The 22,454-nt window shown below is 29.0% G+C and overlaps 3 protein-coding genes across 4 annotated transcripts; 2 read left to right on the top strand and 1 right to left on the bottom strand.

Annotated features, from left to right (window-relative positions):
• The first annotated feature begins 224 nt into the window (after positions 1-224).
• Positions 225-2,314, top strand: LOC126847116 (GPN-loop GTPase 1). Its single transcript, XM_050587179.1, has 5 exons — positions 225-610; positions 673-1,043; positions 1,098-1,327; positions 1,409-1,641; positions 2,066-2,314. The coding sequence occupies exons 1-5, from the start codon at positions 391-393 to the stop codon at positions 2,068-2,070; spliced, it is 1,059 nt and encodes a 352-aa protein (XP_050443136.1). The 5' UTR covers positions 225-390; the 3' UTR covers positions 2,071-2,314.
• On the bottom strand, positions 2,288-5,194 carry LOC126847117 (peroxisome assembly protein 12). Its single transcript, XM_050587180.1, has 7 exons — positions 4,819-5,194; positions 4,227-4,335; positions 3,975-4,156; positions 3,411-3,598; positions 3,124-3,271; positions 2,893-2,984; positions 2,288-2,635 (listed from the first exon to the last, which is right to left on the bottom strand). The coding sequence occupies exons 1-7, from the start codon at positions 4,936-4,938 to the stop codon at positions 2,515-2,517; spliced, it is 960 nt and encodes a 319-aa protein (XP_050443137.1). The 5' UTR covers positions 4,939-5,194; the 3' UTR covers positions 2,288-2,514.
• A 2,253-nt stretch (positions 5,195-7,447) lies between these two features.
• On the top strand, positions 7,448-13,425 carry LOC126847115 (2-hydroxyacyl-CoA lyase 1). Of its 2 annotated transcripts, none has more exons than XM_050587177.1 (12): positions 7,448-7,583; positions 8,534-8,661; positions 8,742-8,968; positions 9,048-9,229; positions 9,302-9,478; positions 9,781-10,205; positions 10,292-10,367; positions 10,441-10,530; positions 11,338-11,485; positions 12,277-12,384; positions 12,468-12,591; positions 12,728-13,425. In XM_050587177.1, exons 2-12 carry the CDS (start codon positions 8,599-8,601, stop codon positions 12,821-12,823), a joined length of 1,716 nt encoding a protein of 571 aa, XP_050443134.1. In that variant the 5' UTR covers positions 7,448-7,583; positions 8,534-8,598; the 3' UTR covers positions 12,824-13,425. The 2 variants fall into 2 exon arrangements, with proteins under 2 accessions (XP_050443134.1, XP_050443135.1); XM_050587178.1 differs by lacking the exon at positions 7,448-7,583 and adding an exon at positions 8,357-8,472.
• The last annotated feature ends 9,029 nt before the right edge of the window (positions 13,426-22,454 follow it).

Genomic DNA, 22,454 nt, shown 5'->3' with positions numbered 1-22,454 from the left:
AAATTATTTATTCACAAAAAAAAATATAGGTAAGTCAGCGATGTGTGATAACCGGAATATGGCTGCCGGTGTTCTCAGGTGGACATGTGTTTTTTACGGTTAAACGTTAGCAGCCATGTTGTGAAAATTGATGACACACACCTTATTTATTTGCATCAGTATACCACATTTCCCGCCCGGCGCCTCGTGGTAGTATTGATAACAAGGATCGTTTGGTCATTGATAATAACTGCGCACATTGGTTTCAGAGTTCAGACTAAGTTCATACTTCATTGAATATTTTGTTTTTAAAATTTCAGTTCATTCTACATTTGAGAAAATAAATATTTTTGTATATATTATTCCAAGTTGGTAGCCATATAGTGAGTGACAATACGAATAATAATCGAGATGGACTGCGAAAGTTCATCAACAACTGAAGAGAAACCCACTGTAAAGCTGGATGCAAGCATGAATTCTCCGGTTTGTCTCATAGTTTTGGGCATGGCAGGATCGGGAAAAACGACGTTCGTAACAAAATTAGATTCGTATTTGCGACAGTACAAAAGAGCTCCGTATTTGATCAACATTGATCCGGCATGTAGAAATATGCCTTACAAACCCAATATAGGTAATAATTTTTTATACTATATTATTATGCACTAGTCCTTTTAATTGTTTTGTATATTATAGATATCAGAGATTCTGTAAAGTACAAGAATGTGATGAAACGCTATGGTTTGGGACCAAATGGCGCCATTGTCACTGCATTGAATTTGTACTCTACAAAATTCAATCAGTTGTTAGATTTACTCGGTAAAGTTAACGTGGAAAACACACATGATATAGCCGTTATCGATACTCCGGGACAAATCGAAGTGTTCACATGGTCAGCATCGGGACAAATTCTAACTGAGTGTTTAGCATCCACGTTTCCAACTGTTGTCGTTTATGTGATGGATCTCGAAAGAAGTGCTAGCCCTGTAACGTTTATGTCGAATATGTTGTATGCGTGTTCAGTATTATACAAAACAAAGTTACCATTTATAGTAGTCTTAAATAAGGTAATTTAATTTTTTTAACTTGATAGACAATACAGTAATAGCCACATGTTTTAGTCTGATATAGTCGATCCTACATGTGCTATAGAATGGATGAGAGATTTTGAAGTATTTTGTGATGCCGTCGAGCAAGAATCATCATATATGTCTAATTTAACGCGCACAATGGCATTAACGCTTGATGAGTTTTACAGTGAATTGAAGTGTGTACCAGTATCTTCAGTGACCGGGCATAATTTTGATGAATTCTTGAAAATGGTCGATTCAGCTTCAGAAGAATTTCAAAAGTATACTTTCTAGTTAAATTAATAAAATAGTATATGATAATTTAATTTGTATTGTAATATAATATTACATATATATTTTAGAGAATACCGTGTCGAATATGAAAAGGTGCGAAAAGATAAATTACAAGCAGAACTTTCTCAATTGAACTCAAAGCTCGACAGCTTAGCTGTCAGTAGTGGTGAAGGAGAAAATGTAGATCTCATAATGTCGTTGAGTGCTGGCCGAGAAATTTCAGATATTTATTTAGCGCCAATGGCTGATGAATTGTCCGGAGACAGTGAAGGTGAAGAAGTACCTGGTATAGATGCGAATGGTCAGTAGGTGTAACTATAAGAAAACAATTATTTTAATTTTATATTAGTAAATGAATTCTACTATCCAACTATACTACTTTATCGAAAGTAAAACTTCTTTTAACTTCAAAATATGTTTTTAAGATGTAAAAATAATTTTTAACATTTTATTTAAAACAATTTTTGTTTTCTACCATGTTATTCTCCTTTGGAATGTTTTTGGAACAAATAAAATCTTTTTGTACTGATTTTTTTATAATTATGTACATTTTGCCCTGGCCTTTGCTAAATTAATTAGCTTCAATTTATAATACAACTAATTGAATCCAGATAATAATAATACACTTTTTTTTTTTTTGGCAGACTAGCCAGCTAGTATTTATTTTGTTACGTAGGTTTATATTGAATTATCATTAATTTCAATTTTGCATTATTCATTTCCAGATTGATTCACACCAGCATAACAAGAAAATATCAATTTTTTTTTTCGCTTGTTTATACTCAATACATTTTTAAGTAAAGAATGTATTGCACATTTACATTGTATCACAATGTGTAATTTATTTAAACATTTACAAACCCATTGCATTGTATACATGTTTTATTTGTAATTAAACATAAACTAATGTACTATTTATAAATATTTTTATTTTTTGTGTATTTTATATGAATATATATATTCTAATAATATAACTAGTACTAGTTACTTATTGCAATAATTACCACAAATGTTTTGAAAATAACACGAAAGACAATTTGTTCTTAACAACCAACAAAACATAAACTCTCACCAATGTAACTTTTTTTAAATTTTTGTCAAAAAAAATAGGAAATCCAAAGAATATAAAATTATCATGGATGTATAATCTTAAATAAAGTAACTCTTTCTTTGTTCATCTGTTGATCTCTGAATAAATTCTAACCATGTCTTGCATAGTTGCTGGTAGTTTTGTAACTGGACATCTTGGTTCGATCATAAGCGATTTGTGTAAACATTTATAACAAAAAACAAAACTAAAAAAAAACACAACATACAATTTTATTATGAAATCACTGAATTAAATTTGTTAGTTACTCTATTACTTAAAAATAATTTATACTTAAGTATATATTCAATTTAGTTTTAAACTTAAGTAATAATATAATACCATTTAGTATGCTGTACAAAATATAATACAAATTGATTATAGAATCAAATTTTATATACTTTTTATTTTTAAGTACAACCAAATAATTGGTACATTCATAATATTTTCTATTATCAAACTCACCCTGAAACTGTTAACGCAGTTGGCATTTTTCTCTCGTTTATGCATAATGGACATTTGTTAGTGTTTTTGATGGAAATATGTTTATTGGTCGCCTTAAAAAATAATTGGTTTAAAATGAAAATACAATAAATAATAATAATATTAAGTAGTATTTTGAATAAGCGTAGCTGAAAGGTATTGTTTTACATTGATATATTTTTTGTTTATTTATATGAACCGTTTTTCGTGTACCTTTGGTTGTTCTGGAATAGGATATGCCATTAATTTTGACTGTAAATTTTCAGAATGCCACCAATTCAAAAACTGCATTAAAAATGCACCAAGTTCCAACGAATGGGTTAATCCATAATGTAAATAGTTTTTTACACATTCCACAGCACTGAAAATATGTAGACAAATAAATTGCATACGTTTAACAAGTATTCTTAGTAAATGCGTATTAATATGAAACCACGTTAGATGATAACATATAATTTATATTCTTTAGTATAATAATAACTTATTTATATTATATATACCTTAACTGTTGATCAAGTTGTTCTTGATTATTTGACACTACAACATTTTTATAAGTCAAAATCATTCCAGCGATATCTAATAATGGAGAATGTGTTTGACTCGTTCCATTTATATATTTTAAATAGTACACCAAACGCATTACTTCCCAAACGGTGTAGACACATTTATTAAGTATTATGATCAATTTCTGAAAGTAAATATAAAAAAAAATTTTAACGGTTTCATATATAACATAAATAATAACATTATATTTTAAAATAAACAGTGTTATAGACGTTAACTGATCTTATGCGAGTTAATTTTCCTTAAAAAGGTACTCTCATTAGTTTATAGATGGACTAGTAGAATACCCTTTTAACGGAGGGATTTGATCCAAGTTTTTGTGAACAGCACTGATTATGTGCTTATATTCTAAAAAATCTATAGTAATACATTAAACTGTGACTTTATATAAAATTTAAATGTTTCGTGTTTTTACGTAAATTTCATTGTACAAAATTATTCAATGCAATGGTGTAGATACGACACTGATATCGGCAGAGGTATACTTTTATTTAAGTCACCTCTTTTAGTTGAAGTTTATATTTTGTTTGCAGTTGCTCGACGTACGAATCAAATTTATTACGCACATAAGGCACAAAAACTACTAATGCTAGATTAATATAAATCTGATTGTCTGGTGGTTTTAAATTTTTTGGTCCTGGTATTCTGGTCAAATCATAAAAATTTTCTGAGAATGTTCCACCTTAAAGTTAACAAACAACACGATTAATAAATACTTGTGAACATAGTAATAAAGCAGTAATGTTTTTTACCATATTTCTTCAAATATTTATATTGGCATATAGTATTGCACACTAGAAAAACTTCATCAAAATAACAAATCAACCAATTTAGTTTTTCAGGGTTCTTTTGGGAAATGAACTAGAATACAAAACAATAAAAAAAATTAATATAATCGCTTAACTAAAATAGTAGTTAAATTAATTAAAATTTCCCTAAAATTGTTCGAGTTGTTTTTTTAAGTTGAAAAATATGCCATTTTTTAGGGGTTTTGGTCATTCTCAAATGGAAAGGGATGTACAACTTAAAATTTTGGCTTTAAAGATTACCTCAAGTTAACGATTATACAAATTAAAGACAATATGTAAATGAAACTGAAGAGCTTAAAAAGTAATTGCGGGTCTAATTAAAAAAAAAATTATAATAATATTCAAATTTATTATTTTATCGATAAATATTTATATTGAAAATCTAATTTTTAATCAGCTCTACATTAAAGCATTATGAAGTATAGACTGGTTCTTCTATAACTGAATGTAAAACTATCATACCATTTCACGGGCATCCATGAAACATTTTTATAAAATAGTTAATAAATTACTTAACTATTTACAAATAACTTACATTAGCTACAATCTTTAACGCTGGGTAGCTTGTAGCAGATAAGTTTTCTTGGGCAATAACTTCGAATATCGAAGGGCGAGTGACTACAGTTGTTGTATGGTGAGCCGCTTTTTCCGCCATTTGTTAACATAAAATTATGTTTAAAGTATAAACGGAAATGCATTAAATTTTATCACAATGTCTTTCAACAACCTCGAATCAAAGTTTACCTTTGTGCTTTTTTCCATATACATAAATGTTTTGTCTATAAATTAATTTCGCAAGTAACTTGAACATATAATATCTATTAGTAATTTATTAAATTATATAATTGAACTAATGTAGTATTACAAATAAATAATAACTTTTAATATTTCAATTATATACCTATATAAATTTATTATTTAAAATTTATGTTGAGCTCACGGAAAATACATTACATTGATAACGATTCAAATTAACTGATAAAGGATGCTACATGTGGCTTTGATAATAACATAGACATATAATACGGGGGGCACGATGTAGAGAAGATAAGGTGACGCCACTCCAACCAAATCAGTGGGTCAAGAAATTACGGCATTTTAGTAGTACAATTTTGTCACGTAGATAGCGCCACCATTCGCCCGACTTTTACATTGGACTAATGGGGTTTTTTACATTTTATTATACGTTACTGTCATTTTTATTGCTAAATAAAAATATATAACATGTAATTTAATTTTAATACAGGACAATAGATTATATATTATTTAAAAAACCACAATATTCGTATATGTAGTCTAATTATTAAATGTATTATTTATTCTAAATCCTATTCCACAAAAGACTAATAATATCGCTACTTTGTATTACCACAGATTATATATTTCATATAATCTGTGGTATTACCCACGTTCGAGTTTATGAATCGAATGCGCAGAAATGGCGATAGCTTTTCTCCGTCTGTGATTGGCTATAAACTATATCTTATCAGGAAATTATATGCCCGCCAAAACTTTAGTTTGTAAATGATGTATATAATAATTAAAAACTAATAATAATTGACTATTAAGACTGTATAAAGAGTATTAGTCAAGACGGATTAGCTAATAGTAGAACACCATATTTTATATGAAATTTCCTTATCTATATCATTCTTTTCAGTTAGTACTAACCCTAAGTATATTAACTGCTTGGCTCTGCTGAAAATGATGCAAAAAAGACTTCCTTCAATTACTTGTAAAAGCCTTTTCCTGCAACCAACATAGTTTAAATCATCCTTATCCTAAGGAAATGAATACAGTAGGAAAAATCTATTTTGTCATGATACATACTACATTTTCGTTTGGATACCTACTTATTTTCATTACTTAAATTGTTTTAATGTAGCAACTAGCATATAAAATACTGCGCAACAACTTAATGAGACCAAAAGTCAAAACAATACGTTTTATAAGATATATAGTAATAATTAATGAAACAATAGAATTGCTGATAAAAACATTCCACTTTATTATTAACTATATAGGTAGGTACGTATATTATACCAAATTAACTTAGAATATTTAAAGAACTATAGATAAAAAGTATAATAAGTTGGTTTATTATACACAATTTTAATAATTTTCATTCCCACATAACTACAAAAATACAATATAATTTTATACGATTTCCCATATAAATTACAAAACCTATTCATTTCCAACGTCTAAAAATTTGTGTTTAATATTTATATAATTATATTTGTATGCCCCATAAATAAATACATTTACAAAAGGAAATCGTTTTATATGGTATAAACAACAATTAATAACACTCAACTCTCAAGAAATTGAGTAAGTCATTAAGTGCAGTATTAAAAACTGATTAAATCCGTTCAACCTTGTTGACGTACTAAACTTAATTTATTAAAATATAAAACAATTGCAACATTTTTTAAATGTGTGACTTACAAAAATAAATCATTATTTTTTCCTATATTTTCACTACTTTGTTCATTAAAAAATAGTTTTAGTAATAAAAATAGGAATTTAAACACAACAGCTTTTGTTCACTATTAAATTCTGTCATTTTTTGATAATTATATGGAAATCAAGTGCATTTGCAGTATGTAGAAGATCCTTAAAAAACGTATCAATTGTCAAAATATTAATAATTTGTTGTTTAATAATTAAATATGTTTTTTACTAGATTCTTTTTAATAACTCTCCTTGATAATCTGCAACTGTGTATTGTCTATGAATAATGGGTAAAACAAAGAAGATAATATGTAACCGTTACATTAGGTTGGATACAAATAATAACTACCGAGAAGACGATGCTCCAATAGGTGTTCAATAAACGTTAGCAAATAGCAAATAGCAAGTATGTTAAATAATAAATAAAATAAAATATTTTGTTTTATAGTAAGTTATAAGTTAAAAATTAAAAACCCGCGAAAAAAAAAATTCCAAAGAGTATTTGTTTATCAATTGTTGTTAATATTTATTATAGAAAAATTGAACTTACAAGTTAGGCGGCAAAACCAAAAATAAGAACTAAAAAAATAATAATATAATACCTAATTAATATTATTTACAGCGGTAACAAAAAATTTTCAATTATGTAGTCTAAAAAAAATGAATACCGGTCTTATCAATATTGCGTTATCACTCTTTACGACAATAATTATTAATTATTAATTACTGTACTTTCTTCCTTAAATCATTACAAGGAAAATTGAGTATATTATATTTAAATAACTGCATAATTAATTACGTACACTAGTTTACTAGTATAATACTGGGTATTGACTATTGTTCGAGGTAAGTGCATTTTGAAAACTAGATGATCGGCTTGAATATTAAAATTATAATTTTTGTGTGACCGTCCGAAAAATTAAATAAATAAATTAATATTGTAAAATTATTACAAGACAGTAGTTTCAACTAATTATTAAAGCCCGGAAGTCGATGCATTTGCATTTTTTTAACCAGTGCTTCATAAAATAGTTAGTTACGCAACAAAATTAAAGAATCCAAATTGAAAATTTAATTTTTTTGCTTTAATTTTTACTTATATACGTTATAAATGATTTATTATAACTGCATATTTACCATTTTGTTTTTAGTAGAAAGCAAGGAAAAGTACCAATGAAATATTAACAAACGGAACATTTGTCACAAACGAAGATAAATAATTATAACTACAAAAAATAAATATATTACATTTGTTTTAACTTATAATATAATATAATGTATGCAAATTAATATTAAACGATCTCTTTCATCGGTTCAAGGTTATACCTTAACTGTAATGTAACATTTTTAAATTACCGCTAAATAAATAATAATAATTATTATTAGGTATATAAAAAAAAAAAAGATTCAAACACATATTTAGGTAATTTTTTAGCTCATTAATGCATGCATATTTTTATTTGGTTTTAAGTGCATACAATTACAGGCCATACTCATTATCACATGTCCTACTTAGATGAATTGTTTTCTCACAGTTAATTTATTATTAAGTTATTCCAATTAAATGTTGAGGTCTCTATAATTCATTACAGTAAAAATATATAGTGATACTTAATGTGCTTGTTCATAAAGTATATGAACTAAACAATTATTAAAACTAGAGTGGGGTAATTTATATTGGCAGACCAGTCAAGCTACTCAATTGGAAGTAACCGCTAGTTGTGTTAAATATAGAGTAAATACTTCATGATTATTTTATATTTTAATTGTGACCATTTGTCATTTGTCTTTTACAGAACATTATCGGTTATTGTATTGTTGCGGTTTGTTATTCGATAACAGAGAATAGTGTTGTTAAAAAATGGCTAACGATACAGAAGATATTGACGGAAACAATATTTTAGCACAGTCGTTAAAATCTCAGGTAACAAATATTAATAAAACTTGTCGGTAATACTTGCTTTAGTTATTTTTTCAATTAATCTATTATAAATGTACATACAGGGAGTAGAATTTGTTTTTGGAATTGTCGGCATTCCAGTTATAGAGCTCAGTGTAGCTATGCAACAAGCTGGTCTTAAATATGTTGGCATGCGAAACGAACAAGCAGCCATTTACGCTGCTCAAGCTATTGGTTATTTGACACGTACACCGGGCGTATGCCTTGTGGTTTCTGGCCCGGGATTACTGAACGTTGTTGCCGGTATGGCTAATTCTCAGATAAATTGTTGGTTAGTTGATATAAAGGTAAAAAAAAAAAAAAAATGAGAACCCCAATTAAATATATTACTATAATTATTTCCAATTCAGGCCTGTGTTAGTCATCGGTGGTTCGTGTGCCGAAGATCATGAAGGTATAGGCGGTTTCCAAGAATGCAATCAAGTGGAATTGAGTAGACCCTACTGCAAATACAGCGCAAGACCTCCAAACGCAAATCTCATACCGGTACACGTTGAAAAAGCTATACGATATGTTACGTATGGTAGACCGGGTAACTAACCGATTCGTAAAAAATTATAATCAATTTTTATATTGCTTTAACCAAATCTGTTATTACTCGTAGGAGCTGCGTATTTGGATTTTCCAGCGAATTTATTATCAGCACGAGTGTCCATAGATATGGTGCAGTATAAACCAGTAATATGTAGTCCGCCAACGGTTTTTCCTGATATCCGTGATATTCAATCGGCCGCCGATCTCATAAAAAATGCAAATCGCCCACTTATCATCGTTGGTAAAGGTGTGCAATAATTTTTATTTTATTAAATTTTCAAAACATAAAGGGTTTACTGTATAATTGTAACGTGAAAAATTAGCTAAAAACAAACCAAAATTGGAATGCTCAGTTTGGAAATCATTGAAAAAACTAATGCTGCCCCCTGAAGTTTTTTTCATATAAATACATATTTTATTTTGTTTTTAAGACATTATATATATTTTTTTAAATTGTGTTTTAAGTTAGTTGCAGCTTTAAAAAATTCATATAAAATGTATAGTTAATACATTTTCAAAGGTTAATTAATTATTTATATGTATGTTTAGGAGCTGCTTATAATCGTGCAGAGGATGCGGTTAATAATTTTGTTGCACAAACCGGCTTACCGTTTTTGGCCACTCCGATGGGTAAAGGTGTAGTAGCCGATGAACATCCATTGTGTGCCGCATCGGCTCGTACATTCGTTCTTCAAAACGCAGACGTCATTGTTTTGCTCGGTGCCAGGTTGAACTGGATTCTCCACTTTGGTAAATCTCCCAGGTTTAATCCACAAGTGAAATTTATACAAGTTGACATTAAACCGGAAGAATTGCATAACAGTCAGCAAGCTAGTGTCGCTATACAAGCTGATATTCACACCGCAGTGGATGCCTTGACTTTACAGTTGAACAAACAAAAGTGGCGTTGTTCCAAAAACGAATGGTTAACACAAATTCAAGATAAATGTTCAGTGAATAAAAAATATACAGAGGTTAACTTTTCTTTTTTTTTTTTTAATTTTTGTTCTTTATTATTGTCAAAATTAGTACATTAATTTTTCATTTTTTTTTTTATTAGTCAATGATGATGGATACCTCAGTGCCGTTAAATTACTTTACGGTATTTCGTCAAATTCAGGATAACATTCCAAAAGGTAATGAAATAAAAATAAAAATAGTGAAATTTAAGATGTATTTGTTGACATTAATCACAATCGAAATTTTCAGATTGCATAATTTGTAGCGAAGGTGCAAATACAATGGATATCGGAAGAACAATACTACTAAACAATTTGCCTAGACACAGGCTTGATGCTGGTAATATTGATGTGAAATCTTCTGATAAATAATAATCTCACAAAGACTGATGTAAAACAAACATACACACTTGGAGTTTTGGATCTGAAATTGAATCAGGGGAAAACTATAATACTTTAGGTGTACTTATACATTTTGACTTCGGTCACTTGGGTAGTTATTGCCAAACATATATAACTGATCATTTAATAGTTTATAGTAGTTGCTTTTCAAAATATGTTAGCAGTCATTATTTCTTGCATAATTAAGTACCTATTTTAAGTACATAAAATGCAATTTAAACTATTAAACTAAAATTCTTAGCACTTAAAAACAAGTGTAATGCAAAAACTGTTATCAGTAGACAATAATCAACAAACAAAAAAAGATGCGTTAGATATTTTTTTTATTTGAACAAAAAACAGTTTTGCAACATTAGCGGAAGCTCTTGCCTTATACTTATAGAGGACGTCATACCCTTTAAAAATAATTGTAAAACGTGTTTATGGAAAAGCGTGTAGGTCAGAGCGATGCTGTGATAGTCCGAAAAAAAGATTAAGTCCAAAAAAAAGAGTACACATTTCTTAACTAATAATTACACATCTTAGTTAAACCTTCAAATTAAGATAATACTATATTGATAAGAAATATATACATAAATGTATAATGTAATTATAAAATTTAATTAATCCGGCAATCCTAGTTGTCGAATGGGTGGAAATGTCGTGTGGGTATTTCGAGTTTTGAGGGTCTTATAATTTCACCCTACTGTAAATATTATACATAAAATCAAATTGAATCATTAACTAGTATTTTGTTGGTTTTAAGGCACATTTGGAACTATGGGAGTTGGCTTAGGATTTTCCATCGCGGCGGCTTTATGGTGCCAACAATACGAACCACAAAAACGGGTATTATGTGTCGAAGGAGATTCAGCTTTTGGATTTTCCGGAATGGAAGTTGAAACAATGGTCAGGTTAGTTTTACAATTATTGTGATATATTATGTATTACATTCATCACCATATAATCATTACATGCAAGATTTTAATGATGATGTTGCACAGACGTCTTACGAGAATTTTATTTAATTCAACAGGGGACGACATTTGAAAATACATAATGCCATATGTGTATTTAATATGAGCGCTTATGTCTTCTAACTAAACAATTTTAATCTATAGCTTGAAATTTTTGTATACCGTGTGTAGGTGGCTATTCCACGGTGTTGGCAAAATTTTAATCAAGTTATAAAAAATACAGAATGTTTTATTTATAAATAAACTCCTCCTTTTATTTTTTTTTACCATTCTTACTGCTTTCGATTCCTCTCTCATCATAACATGCCCAAACCATCTCAGTCTATTTTCTCTCATTTTGTCCACAATGGAGAAGCCACACCTATGCTACATTTTACGTACCTTCTCACTCAGCCACCTAAGCATTCTTATCTCGGCCACACTCATTCTCTGTTCTATTTGGTTGTCTACCGCCCAACACTCCAAACCATACAACATAATTCGGTCCCACCATAATCTTGTAGAACTTTCCATTAAGTCTCATTGGAACTGCCTTATCACAAAAACATCTGACATGTCCCTCCACTTGATCCAACCGCATTTAATCCTATGTTTTACCATCCTCATCAAAACCACAGTTCTTTATAATAAAAAAGATTCAAAATACTTAAAAAACTTTCAAAATTAAATTTTATAATATTAAAAACAAAAACATCTTTTTATCAACATTAAATATATGATTTTTCCAGGTATAAATTACCAATCGTCATAGTCGTTGTTAACAACAATGGAATTTATGGAGGTGTCGACGAAGAGCTTTGGACCGCTATACAAGACTCTGACTCCTTATCAAATACGTAAAAAACTCACTTCTACCTTGAAATAAAATTATTTTCTATAGATTAAAGTAATAATAATATTATTAATTAATATTTTTTAGGACTCCGCCAAATTGTCTCTCTGTGAACATTCACTATGAAAAAATAATGGAAATGTTTGGACGCAAAGGTTATTTTTGCACAACAGTCGATCAAGTGTCGAGTGCTATTAAAAACGCATTTAAGGTAATATATATAATTTTTATCATTGACCAATCGATAATATTTAAGCTAATAGTAAAAAATAGTGAATTTTATTTTGTTTTCTGTGCTTTGTATTAATTGTTTTTCAATGTTTCTGACTTTATGTTTGTTCATTAAGGACACGAATGGACCGTCGTTTATAAATATCATGATCAACCCGTCGGCAGACAGAAAACCTCAAAACTTTGCCTGGTTAACCGAATCAAAACTGTGATAGAATCAAACCGTAATTATTGGACTGAAAGTAATGCATAATATTTATAGGCTCACATCAAATTATCAAATATGGTATTTAGGTTTAGACACGGTAAACTAAATAATATTATTGTTTTTGGTGTAATAATTTTGGGTCAAACCCAAAATAAAGTTTATCTGTTTTATTTTTATTAAAAAGAGGAATTAAATATATATATATGTGGGTTTATTTTAAATGTTGGCTTTTATTATGTATACTCATTAGTTATAAGATATTTTTATTGAAATTAATTTTGTATTTTTCAAATATATTTTAACTATTGTCTTTTAATAGTCTTTTAGCAGATTAAAACGTGAGATTTTGTTTTGAGCGCAAACAGCGCTTATGATAAGCGTTTATAAAGTACTTAATTCTACATACCGTATTATTAAAAAATGTTTCTTGCTTAAAATCATTTCAAGTTTTTCATCGTAAATTAAATTGACCAAAATAGTTATGAAAAATACAGCGAAACGTTTGAACATTGCTTTGACTGTTAGGATTGCTTCGTTTCCAATCCTTTTATTATTGATAATATTCTATTGATGTTAATCAATATATTAAAAAAAAAAAAACTTAATCTACATAATATATAAGTATAGTCAAATTATATAATAACTGTGTATACAGGTCAAAGATCTAATCCAAATGCTAAAATGGTTTACATTAATTCTTCGAACTCACAATTACATATATATATATATATAAAATAAATATTATGATTGTTTCGAATATAATAGCTGGACAATAAAAGAAATAATTTGATTGAGATTATAACAAATCAATTTACATATTCAAATGTATTCCACGACAACCAAACAAATTAAAAAAATCAAAGACATTTTTAAACAATAATGTAAGTACATAGTATAATTTATTTACGAGTTTAAAATATTTTACACTATAAGACGTTTTATCCATTGAAGATATTCTACAATTTATTTTGGCAAACGACATTTTATAGCCTTTTAAATAGCCTTTAGAAACTCTTATTATAAATTTAGAAATTTTATTTGAGACTTTAAAAAAAATAGAAACTATTTCATTTTAGTTTTTACTTTACCTAACCTATCCCTATTACTATTATAATCTATGGGTCTTTGGACTTAGGTCTCGGTAGTTTTGGAGAAATTAATCAGTTTTGACTTGAACGTTTTTCTAGTGGATGTTTTTTAAAGATTTTTTTTTTCAAACAGCTTTTATAGCAGGGTAAATCTCAAGACTGCACATGTAGGTAAGTCAATGAGTGTTGTGACCTCGTAACACGGGATCAAGGTGCGCCTAGCACTATGAGGTCCATTGTGTGTGTCTTTGCGGTTATCTTGATAATATTCAACAAAACCTACTGTTGTTTGTCTGAGTTGAATATAATAATAAAGAAAATGGGATACAGGTGGACACTATTCTTGCATCATACTATGGGCATAATAATTAAATAGTACAAGACATGATTATCATTAAGAAAAAAATATGCCTAATTACGTTGCTGTGAAAATACCATTTTACCAGAGAGAACGATTTGCTGTTATGTTAATATGTTCGTTTGCTACTAGTTTCGAATGAAACAATCGTTTAAATAATATATTTTTAATTTTGTCAGTTCCTGCTATTCTGCAGCAGAAAAGAAAACCATTTAATATCGGTAGTAAAGTGGACTTTTCTTATTTAAATCACCCCCTTAACGGTTGAAACCCCCCAAAACATATTATTATTGAAATATTAGTAAAGAAATGTGCATATAAAATATACTTTCTTGGCGGATACATTATAGCAGATAGATGTGACCTCATGTGACATTTACCCATTAGAAAACTCTGTAAATTATGTTTTTGGTTTTAAGTTTAATCATTATCGTTATAGTTTATTTAATAATTATCGTCAAATCGATTAATGAGACTATAATAATAATTATTTATATTATCCTTATCGGCGCACTAATTATTATTATTGTATTATTATTTATGAAAGCCATTTCGTCAACAACAACCAACATGCACGTTCTCATAGCTTATAACTTGTAATGTACTTATATCTAAACAATTTGGTATAGTTGCATATCAAAATCATGTAGAAAATGAACGTTAACGTAGAAAATATAAAATAAATTTCAAAATATTTTATTGGCTATCGTTAAGCCTATATAAACGACAAAAAAGGTAACTATAGGCATTGATTTTGTACAACGATGACTTCATTATGATTTGTTGTTGTTGTTATTATTTTTTTTTTACCCAAAAACATTAAAACTAAAATATCTAATTTCTTACCTATGTTTTAGAGTGTGGCAGTCGGCCGTAACATTACTACCTACTTTAATTGTACAGAATGAGAAGAGATTTTCGTATTCGAATTGTGTGAAGGCCAAACTAAGTGGTCCCAGTGTTGGTTGTATTCAATTTGATTATTTTAATTTTCTAATTACAACTGGTGTGTTCTTGGAACTTTGGTGATTTACGAATTGGTTTGTTAAATTAATATAATAGCTCGATTGGTTTTATGCTTGTTACTGTTGGTAGCTAATGTCAAATAATAACAACCAAAATTATTTCAAATAAAACATTGCACATATTGTGTCGGTTAAAAAAAAAACAAGACAAATATATGTATTTTAAAAAAATAACAGTCTGATGGCTTAAAAAAAAATTGTTAGACCTTTGCTATACTAAAAATGGACCTATATTAATAATGATTATTTGTTGATATTATTAAAATACTAAACTTGAAAGTTGGAATTATTTATGAGAAGAGGCTGTAAGGAGATCCAAGAAGCCACCGAAAAATATACCAATTAAAAACATACCATCAACCAGATAAAAGAAAAAATGATAGTAGGCCCACTGAAGAAATGTAAATGTAAATTAAAACCATCACACAATGGTATACCCTGGAATTTGCCAAGGTGGTCTAAAGAAATGAAAAAGTGTGGAGCAAAAAACGAGCACAGTCCAAACCAACCAAGTAGGTACAGAATAAATCACAGCACAGGAGAAGTTAGCAAAGTTGGATCCAGCTTCTACAGATTCGCATCAAAGGGGTTTCTTGAATTTTGTACCTACTGATTAACTATTTAATTTAATTACTTGGTTTTTTGATTTTATTAGCCATATTACACTTACAGCTTTGGTCTTATGACTAAAATAATTGCGAGGGAATCTGTTGTCTTGTTGCATTCAAATTTTGTTTGTACTTCTGAACCAGATTGTCTCTTAGGCGATTCCATTACATTTTATTAACCCCTTAGTGTGCCGCTTTAGACTGATATTGATTTGTTTTTTTAAATTTAGTATAATTAAGTTTAATTAAAAATTTACTAATAATATCCATGGCTAGCACCGGTATAACCAAAATCCTAACCCCCCCCCCCCCAAAAAAATGGGTCAAAAGTTAAAACCGAAACCCCATAGATATGAAGTTGTAATTGTATTCAATATATTATATAAAGGAGTAATTATGACGTTTAATTTTTCCCACTTGGTTCATCTATAGATCTAACAAGTCATCTATTTTATGACTTTATTTTTTAGTCAAATTAGTTTATTTGCTACTTTCGTTAATTTTTTGTCTCTTATTTGCTCAACGTAGTATATACTTTAATTTAAAACTACAATTTTTTATATTTAAAATTGAATAACTGAATTTTTCCACATCTGGGAACATAGGAATGAACCTCAGCGTACCTTTCAGCTGTCAAATCCTAGGAATTAAAAAATAAAACAAAACATTTAACTCGCTCGGTGGAGGGAGTGGACGAATATTAAAGAAATGTGTGTTAAAATCAATATCTCAATTTATAAGTCGAGGCATGCCTAATAAAGATTCTTTACAAATTTCTAATTGATCCTGCCGTTTTTCGCTTAAGTAAATTTTGAGTCTATTGTTTTTTTATTGTTACCTTGTCTGGAATAATAATAACATTTTTTTTACGAATACTTAAGAAGGCTAATCCAATAATTGAGTCTGTTGTCAAACGTCCCAGCTGTTTATATAATGTCAGCATATCTCTGACAGCAAAAGCTACATATTTTGTCCTACACGTTTGGGTTTAATTTTATCGCCAAACAAGTGGGACTATAAATGTTAAAATTATACATTACCTACACAATTTTATAAACTAGATATTCGAGTTTAACTTACCTATAAACGTAGGTACCGAGTCTAGGACTAATTTGTATCTAAGCATCACCAAGTGCAATCAAATAATAAAAAGCCACATTAAAATCATCATAAATAAGAAACGTAACTTCTTCGTTTTATTGGGAAAAAATTATTTAAATTTGTTGTTGTTGTTACCTATGTAAAAAGTAGTACATACTACTATAACAATATTAATAGGAGGTGTTTGAAAATAAGTATTAAATCTGGACTATAAAATTATCAAATAAATAATAGTTATGTTTAGAAACCAATCAACAATTTATAAAACAAGTAATTCGAAAATAATTGTTTAATTGACTTTTTCATAGAAAAGTTACTTAAATTGGTCGAATAATTGATTCTAAATAAATTAAATAAAAATGTGAACGAATAAATTTAAATAACTTTATGATACCATCACAAATTAAAATTGTTATATTTATTAAAATAATAATAGGTTTCGGGCATGGGCAGATTAAAGCTAATTTATAAAATTTAGTCTAATGAGAATATACTTAAAATAATTAAACGTCACTTAATGCATTTAAAAAAATTATATAATTTATAATAGGTACATAAAACAATGTAATGCCCATAATACACCTCCTAATGATAAAATATAATTTATTTTAATTGTGCGAAACAACTACAATTTGATTAATAATAATAATAATTAAAAAATTAAAATTATAGTCAACAATAAATCGTGATTACTACCATTATTTATGATGTTGACATTGCTTTCGCTATTATTCTACATTGTGTAATTATAATAAATGTATCATTACACAATACTATGAATTAAAAACAAAAACTGTTCAATTAAAACATATTACTTATGTTTGATTATCTTCATAATAATAATATATTATTTTTTCTTAATTTAATATTATAGGTACAGATAAATCGTCTCCGACATGTTCCAGCGGTCTGGTTTATAAATTAATTTAACAAGAAAGTCAGCACTACGGTTTGATCTCTTTAAAAGTATGTATGATTAATTTTTATATTATAATGCATGCATCTATTATTATATTAATGATCAATTTGTTCAAATAAACAGCTGTAAACGTTAGTTTTGAATCGCATTGGCGATACAATTATTGAATGAAATTTGAAAAACTAATACTCCAACTGGGTACAACCTACCAAGAGGAACGTTAACGTTATTGAGAATAAATAATAATAATAATAATAGATGCTCTAATCGACGTCATGAACTCGTTTCGCCGTATCCAAGTCCATTGACAATAATAATGTAGTAGATAGACCACGGTAAAATATTATAAAAACGTTCATTGCTGCCAATCCGGATGTGATATTACATTCTGCGGTTTTCATTGACGATCAAAGATGCCACAATCATTGGACAGATTGTGCCCGCAGAAGAGCAACGCCGAAACTAGGTTGGTATATTGTCGTTTGTCACCTTAAAATATGACCTCAAACCACAAATGTAAGATCACTCAGATGAGCTGTTATTATTCAACAACAACTTGGCAACAGCTACAATTGAAATTGTTTCCTTTTTTTAACTCAAATTGTTATTTAATACCATGACAATTTAGTTACTAGCGCGAAGAGAAGCTAAATTTTAATTTAAAAAAAAAAAAACATCACAGTGGGGACAGAGAGGTCACCGGTCTTACATAGGTAGGTATAACTAAAAGAGATAAAATTCACTTTTGGTAGGTTCGAAACTTCACTTTCTTTTTTTCTTTTTAAATTTATTGCAAGTTTAAAATGTATCAACATAGGTATAGCGTGTTCTCACAAGTTAGATAAAACGATTTTTTTTTTTTATAAAACTTCCTTAAAAAAAGCGAAATAAAGAAAAAGTTTCCACCCCTGTCTAGGGGTTAAGGGTTTATGACAGTTCTTTTGGCGTGTCAACACATTTGTCGGTATTACTGTGTCTAAAGAATATTCCATAGTAATTAAGAACTAATTTGAATATATTTTTTTATTATTAAGTTATATGGAGCGTTGTAAATTTTAAGATGAAAATTATGTACATTGTTTGGGTGTTTTTGAAGGGGAAGTAGTGAACTTTTTAAATTTTCGTTTTTACTTTTTGGGTACCATTTCCGATAGTTATATACTTGCTACACGAATAAATCGGTTGAACAATTATTTAAAAAGTATCATGGGTCCAAAAAAAAAACAATAAAGGACACATCATTGTAAAACCAATATACCTTCTCAGCTCCACGTTCAAGTAAATTTATTAGTTTGATGAATTAGTAACTAAATTAGTCGTAGATAAAAGTAACAGTTCCCCTCATTAGTTCTGTATATGTGTACAAAACAAAATTAAATGAATTGTAAATTTCGAAAAGGGCCCATCTCGAGTTTTAATCAAAATTGATTTTTCCGCGTTTTTTTCATTTACACATATAGACCGATATTTTATGAGCGAAAAGGGCCCAAATATGTTTTCTATTGTGATGAAAAAAACTATATATAAAATTCATAAAAATAAAAGAACATGTAAAAGAAAATCAGTTTTTTGAGTTTCCTGAAAAATTGTAATTTTCCGATATGAGACCTTTTCGAAATTCTCAATTCAATCAAATGTTAAATTTATAATATTGGGGGGGAGGGGGGGGGGTTTGACAAAGTAATTTTGCAGTAATTTTATAGCTATGGTCGCATTTTTTTCTATACACAACCAATAAGGGGAAACCGTTGATGACACGACTTGCCCCATATCAATTTCCACTAAATATCCACTGCTTTGATGTTATACTATCTATAATGAAAATTTAAATTAATAGTACCAGCTATAAAAACGTCAACCTGTTTTACAGACAAACCGCGGTTGTCTCGACACACACACACACACACGCCACATTGTATCGACAAAATTTAATAACAATAATTACTGTTTTGTGTGAACTTGGCCCGAAATGAATCGGTTTGGTAACGCTTTTGCTTTTCACAATCGTCGAGACCTAAAAACTTCACAGTCAGCGGTATGTCAGTGTCGCGCAAACAAATTATTATTAAACCCATTCCAATATAATAACTGATGGAAGTGTCCGATAATCAACGAGACGGCTAAAAAGCGGCCGTGTTGAGTTTTAATTAATTCGCTTAACGTACAAGGTGATGTGTGATATTGTGTTCGTCTTTTCTTTTGCTGTACAAAACTAATTATTTTTCTCTCCTCGACACACACAACGGCGACCTCAACGAATCCAATAACTTAGACCAGACGACGGTATCCATACTTGAACGTAAAATAACATTATTACATATTATATTGTTACTTGTCAGCTAAGAAAACACGTTATAACTTCTTAGTTATCTTTTTATCATTTTTTCATTGCCTGTAAAACACATATTATGTACATACCTGACTTTCAGTGGCGGCACCAAGTGAGCAAGCTGAGGCCAACATTTTTTGGGGGGAGCTAATTTTAAACTTGATAAGAACCCGTGGCTTATACCCCTCCCCCTAAAAAAAATCACATGCATTATTAATATTGTACTAAATAACTAAAAATATCTTAAATTGACAATAAATATTTTATATTTTACTACAACAATTCGAATATACAACAAATTCACACAGTCGGCATTCCTTTTTTAATAAAAAAAAATATTGAAAAGATACGTTGAATACATTAGTTACAATAGTTTTGTATTCTTATAAGTCATAAGATCATTTTTGATAACCGATTATAATTTATTAAAAAAACCATAAAAATTATAGTAATGAATCCGAATTAAATTTATTTAAATTTTAAGGCGGGGGGTATAGAGAGGGCTGACATTTTTTAGTGAGGACTGCTAACTTTGTGTTACTTAAATTTTTAAAGCAGTTTGAACCATTTTTTGTCATCATTCGATTAAAAATGATTAATGTGTGATGTGTAAATGTATTGTTACCCAATTTGTGTTAATTATATCTTACAGAATGTCTAACAATAGCATTAAAAGGCCGAGCGACAACGGACCAAATTATGTCTCGTCGAATAGATTTCTTAAAAATGGACCGTCAACTTCTTAGCAGAAGGTCAAGTAATTATTTTACAATATAGAAGGAATCCCTGTATTCAATGTTCGGGCTCTATTAAGGATTAGAAGAAATAGCCTAAAGTGAGCGGTTATTCTTAAATATATTGAAAAATCAATACAATTGATTATGTTTAAGAGTACAAACTTGAGCAAAATCTTCTTAACAAGCCGTATATTTTTATTTATTCTATATGAAAATATTTAATTGTATAAAACTTAAATGTGCACGAAGTTTAGTCAATACATTGTGATTGTCACATGTGACTTGGGCCTACAATGCCTAACCACGAGGACACAATGTAATGATACACAAAAAAAAGTGGAAACAAATCATATAAATTATAATTAAGTCAAAAGAAAAAAGATTACAACTCAAACTACTGCGAATAGCAAATGTGTGATGTAAGGTCGGAATTGCGCATTTTGGCCAATAGATCTCGCTCAGGTGTGCTCTGGAAAATAATTCTGTTTTTTATCAAGTAAAACACTGACAAACATTCAAAGATTCCAATGCACGAGCGTGCGGTTATTACTGCAGTTATTGAAATCTGATAGCAAAATCAGAAGGATTGACATTGGCGCAATTTCAATAAAAAAAAACTGAGGGAGCTTAAGATTTGCAATTTCCAGGTATTTAAATATGAGTTTTAATTAAAGAGGTTAACCGTTTTTTTAGCTTACACTTACATTTAGGTTTATGAACATTTTAATTTCATAACAAAAAATAATACAATATTACAAATTATAGGTATATTATATCTTGTTCTACAAATGTGTCTATGACTTTGTTTATGCTAATTAAATCTGTCAAATCTTTTTCTGTATATAATGTTGACAAATCTACTCTGCCCCATTGAAACCCTAAGCCAAGTCTTTATTTTTCTTAAAGCAAACAACAGAACGTTCACATTTCACAAGATGCACAAAAGTAATGAGAAGTGTGAGAGCCACCTGGAATTGATAACGAACTCAGCAAAAAGTTTTTGGTTTTGAGTTTTCTGATATTAAACATATTTATAAGTACGAAAAATATTAGAGGGGCTAATTTTTAAATTAGGGGTGCTAATACCCCATTGGCCCTCCATTTGTCCCCCCCCCCATGATTGGGCAATAGACACTGAGTTAAAAAAAAAGAGTCGAATCGACAGTTTTAAAGAGGAACACTTAGGGTTAGGACCTAACCCAAGTCGCCTTTTTCGAATAACTAACAAGTATATTTTAAAAAGCAACTGATGGCTCTACATGATGTTCTATTGATGTTTTAAAATTTAAATCCATCTGAGTAGGACTTACCGACCGACCGAACGGGATCAATCTAAATAATATTAGATGTATAATACTCTGGTAAGTATAATAGTTAACTGGTTACGGATTGGACTCATGAACGCCAAAATTATAAACCTAGTAGGTATAAATCTATTGGCATTACACGAAAAACAAGTTACACCGGGCC

Source organism: Adelges cooleyi, unplaced genomic scaffold, assembly GCF_023614345.1.
Source record: "Adelges cooleyi isolate 19-005CV unplaced genomic scaffold, UGA_ACOO_1.1 ACOO_flye_CR_arks_rails_tigmint_CR_PRNA_9, whole genome shotgun sequence".
NCBI lineage: Eukaryota > Metazoa > Arthropoda > Insecta > Hemiptera > Adelgidae > Adelges > Adelges cooleyi.
The sequence above is the reverse complement of the archived record's forward strand: the minus strand, read 5'-3'. Positions and strand labels throughout refer to the sequence as shown.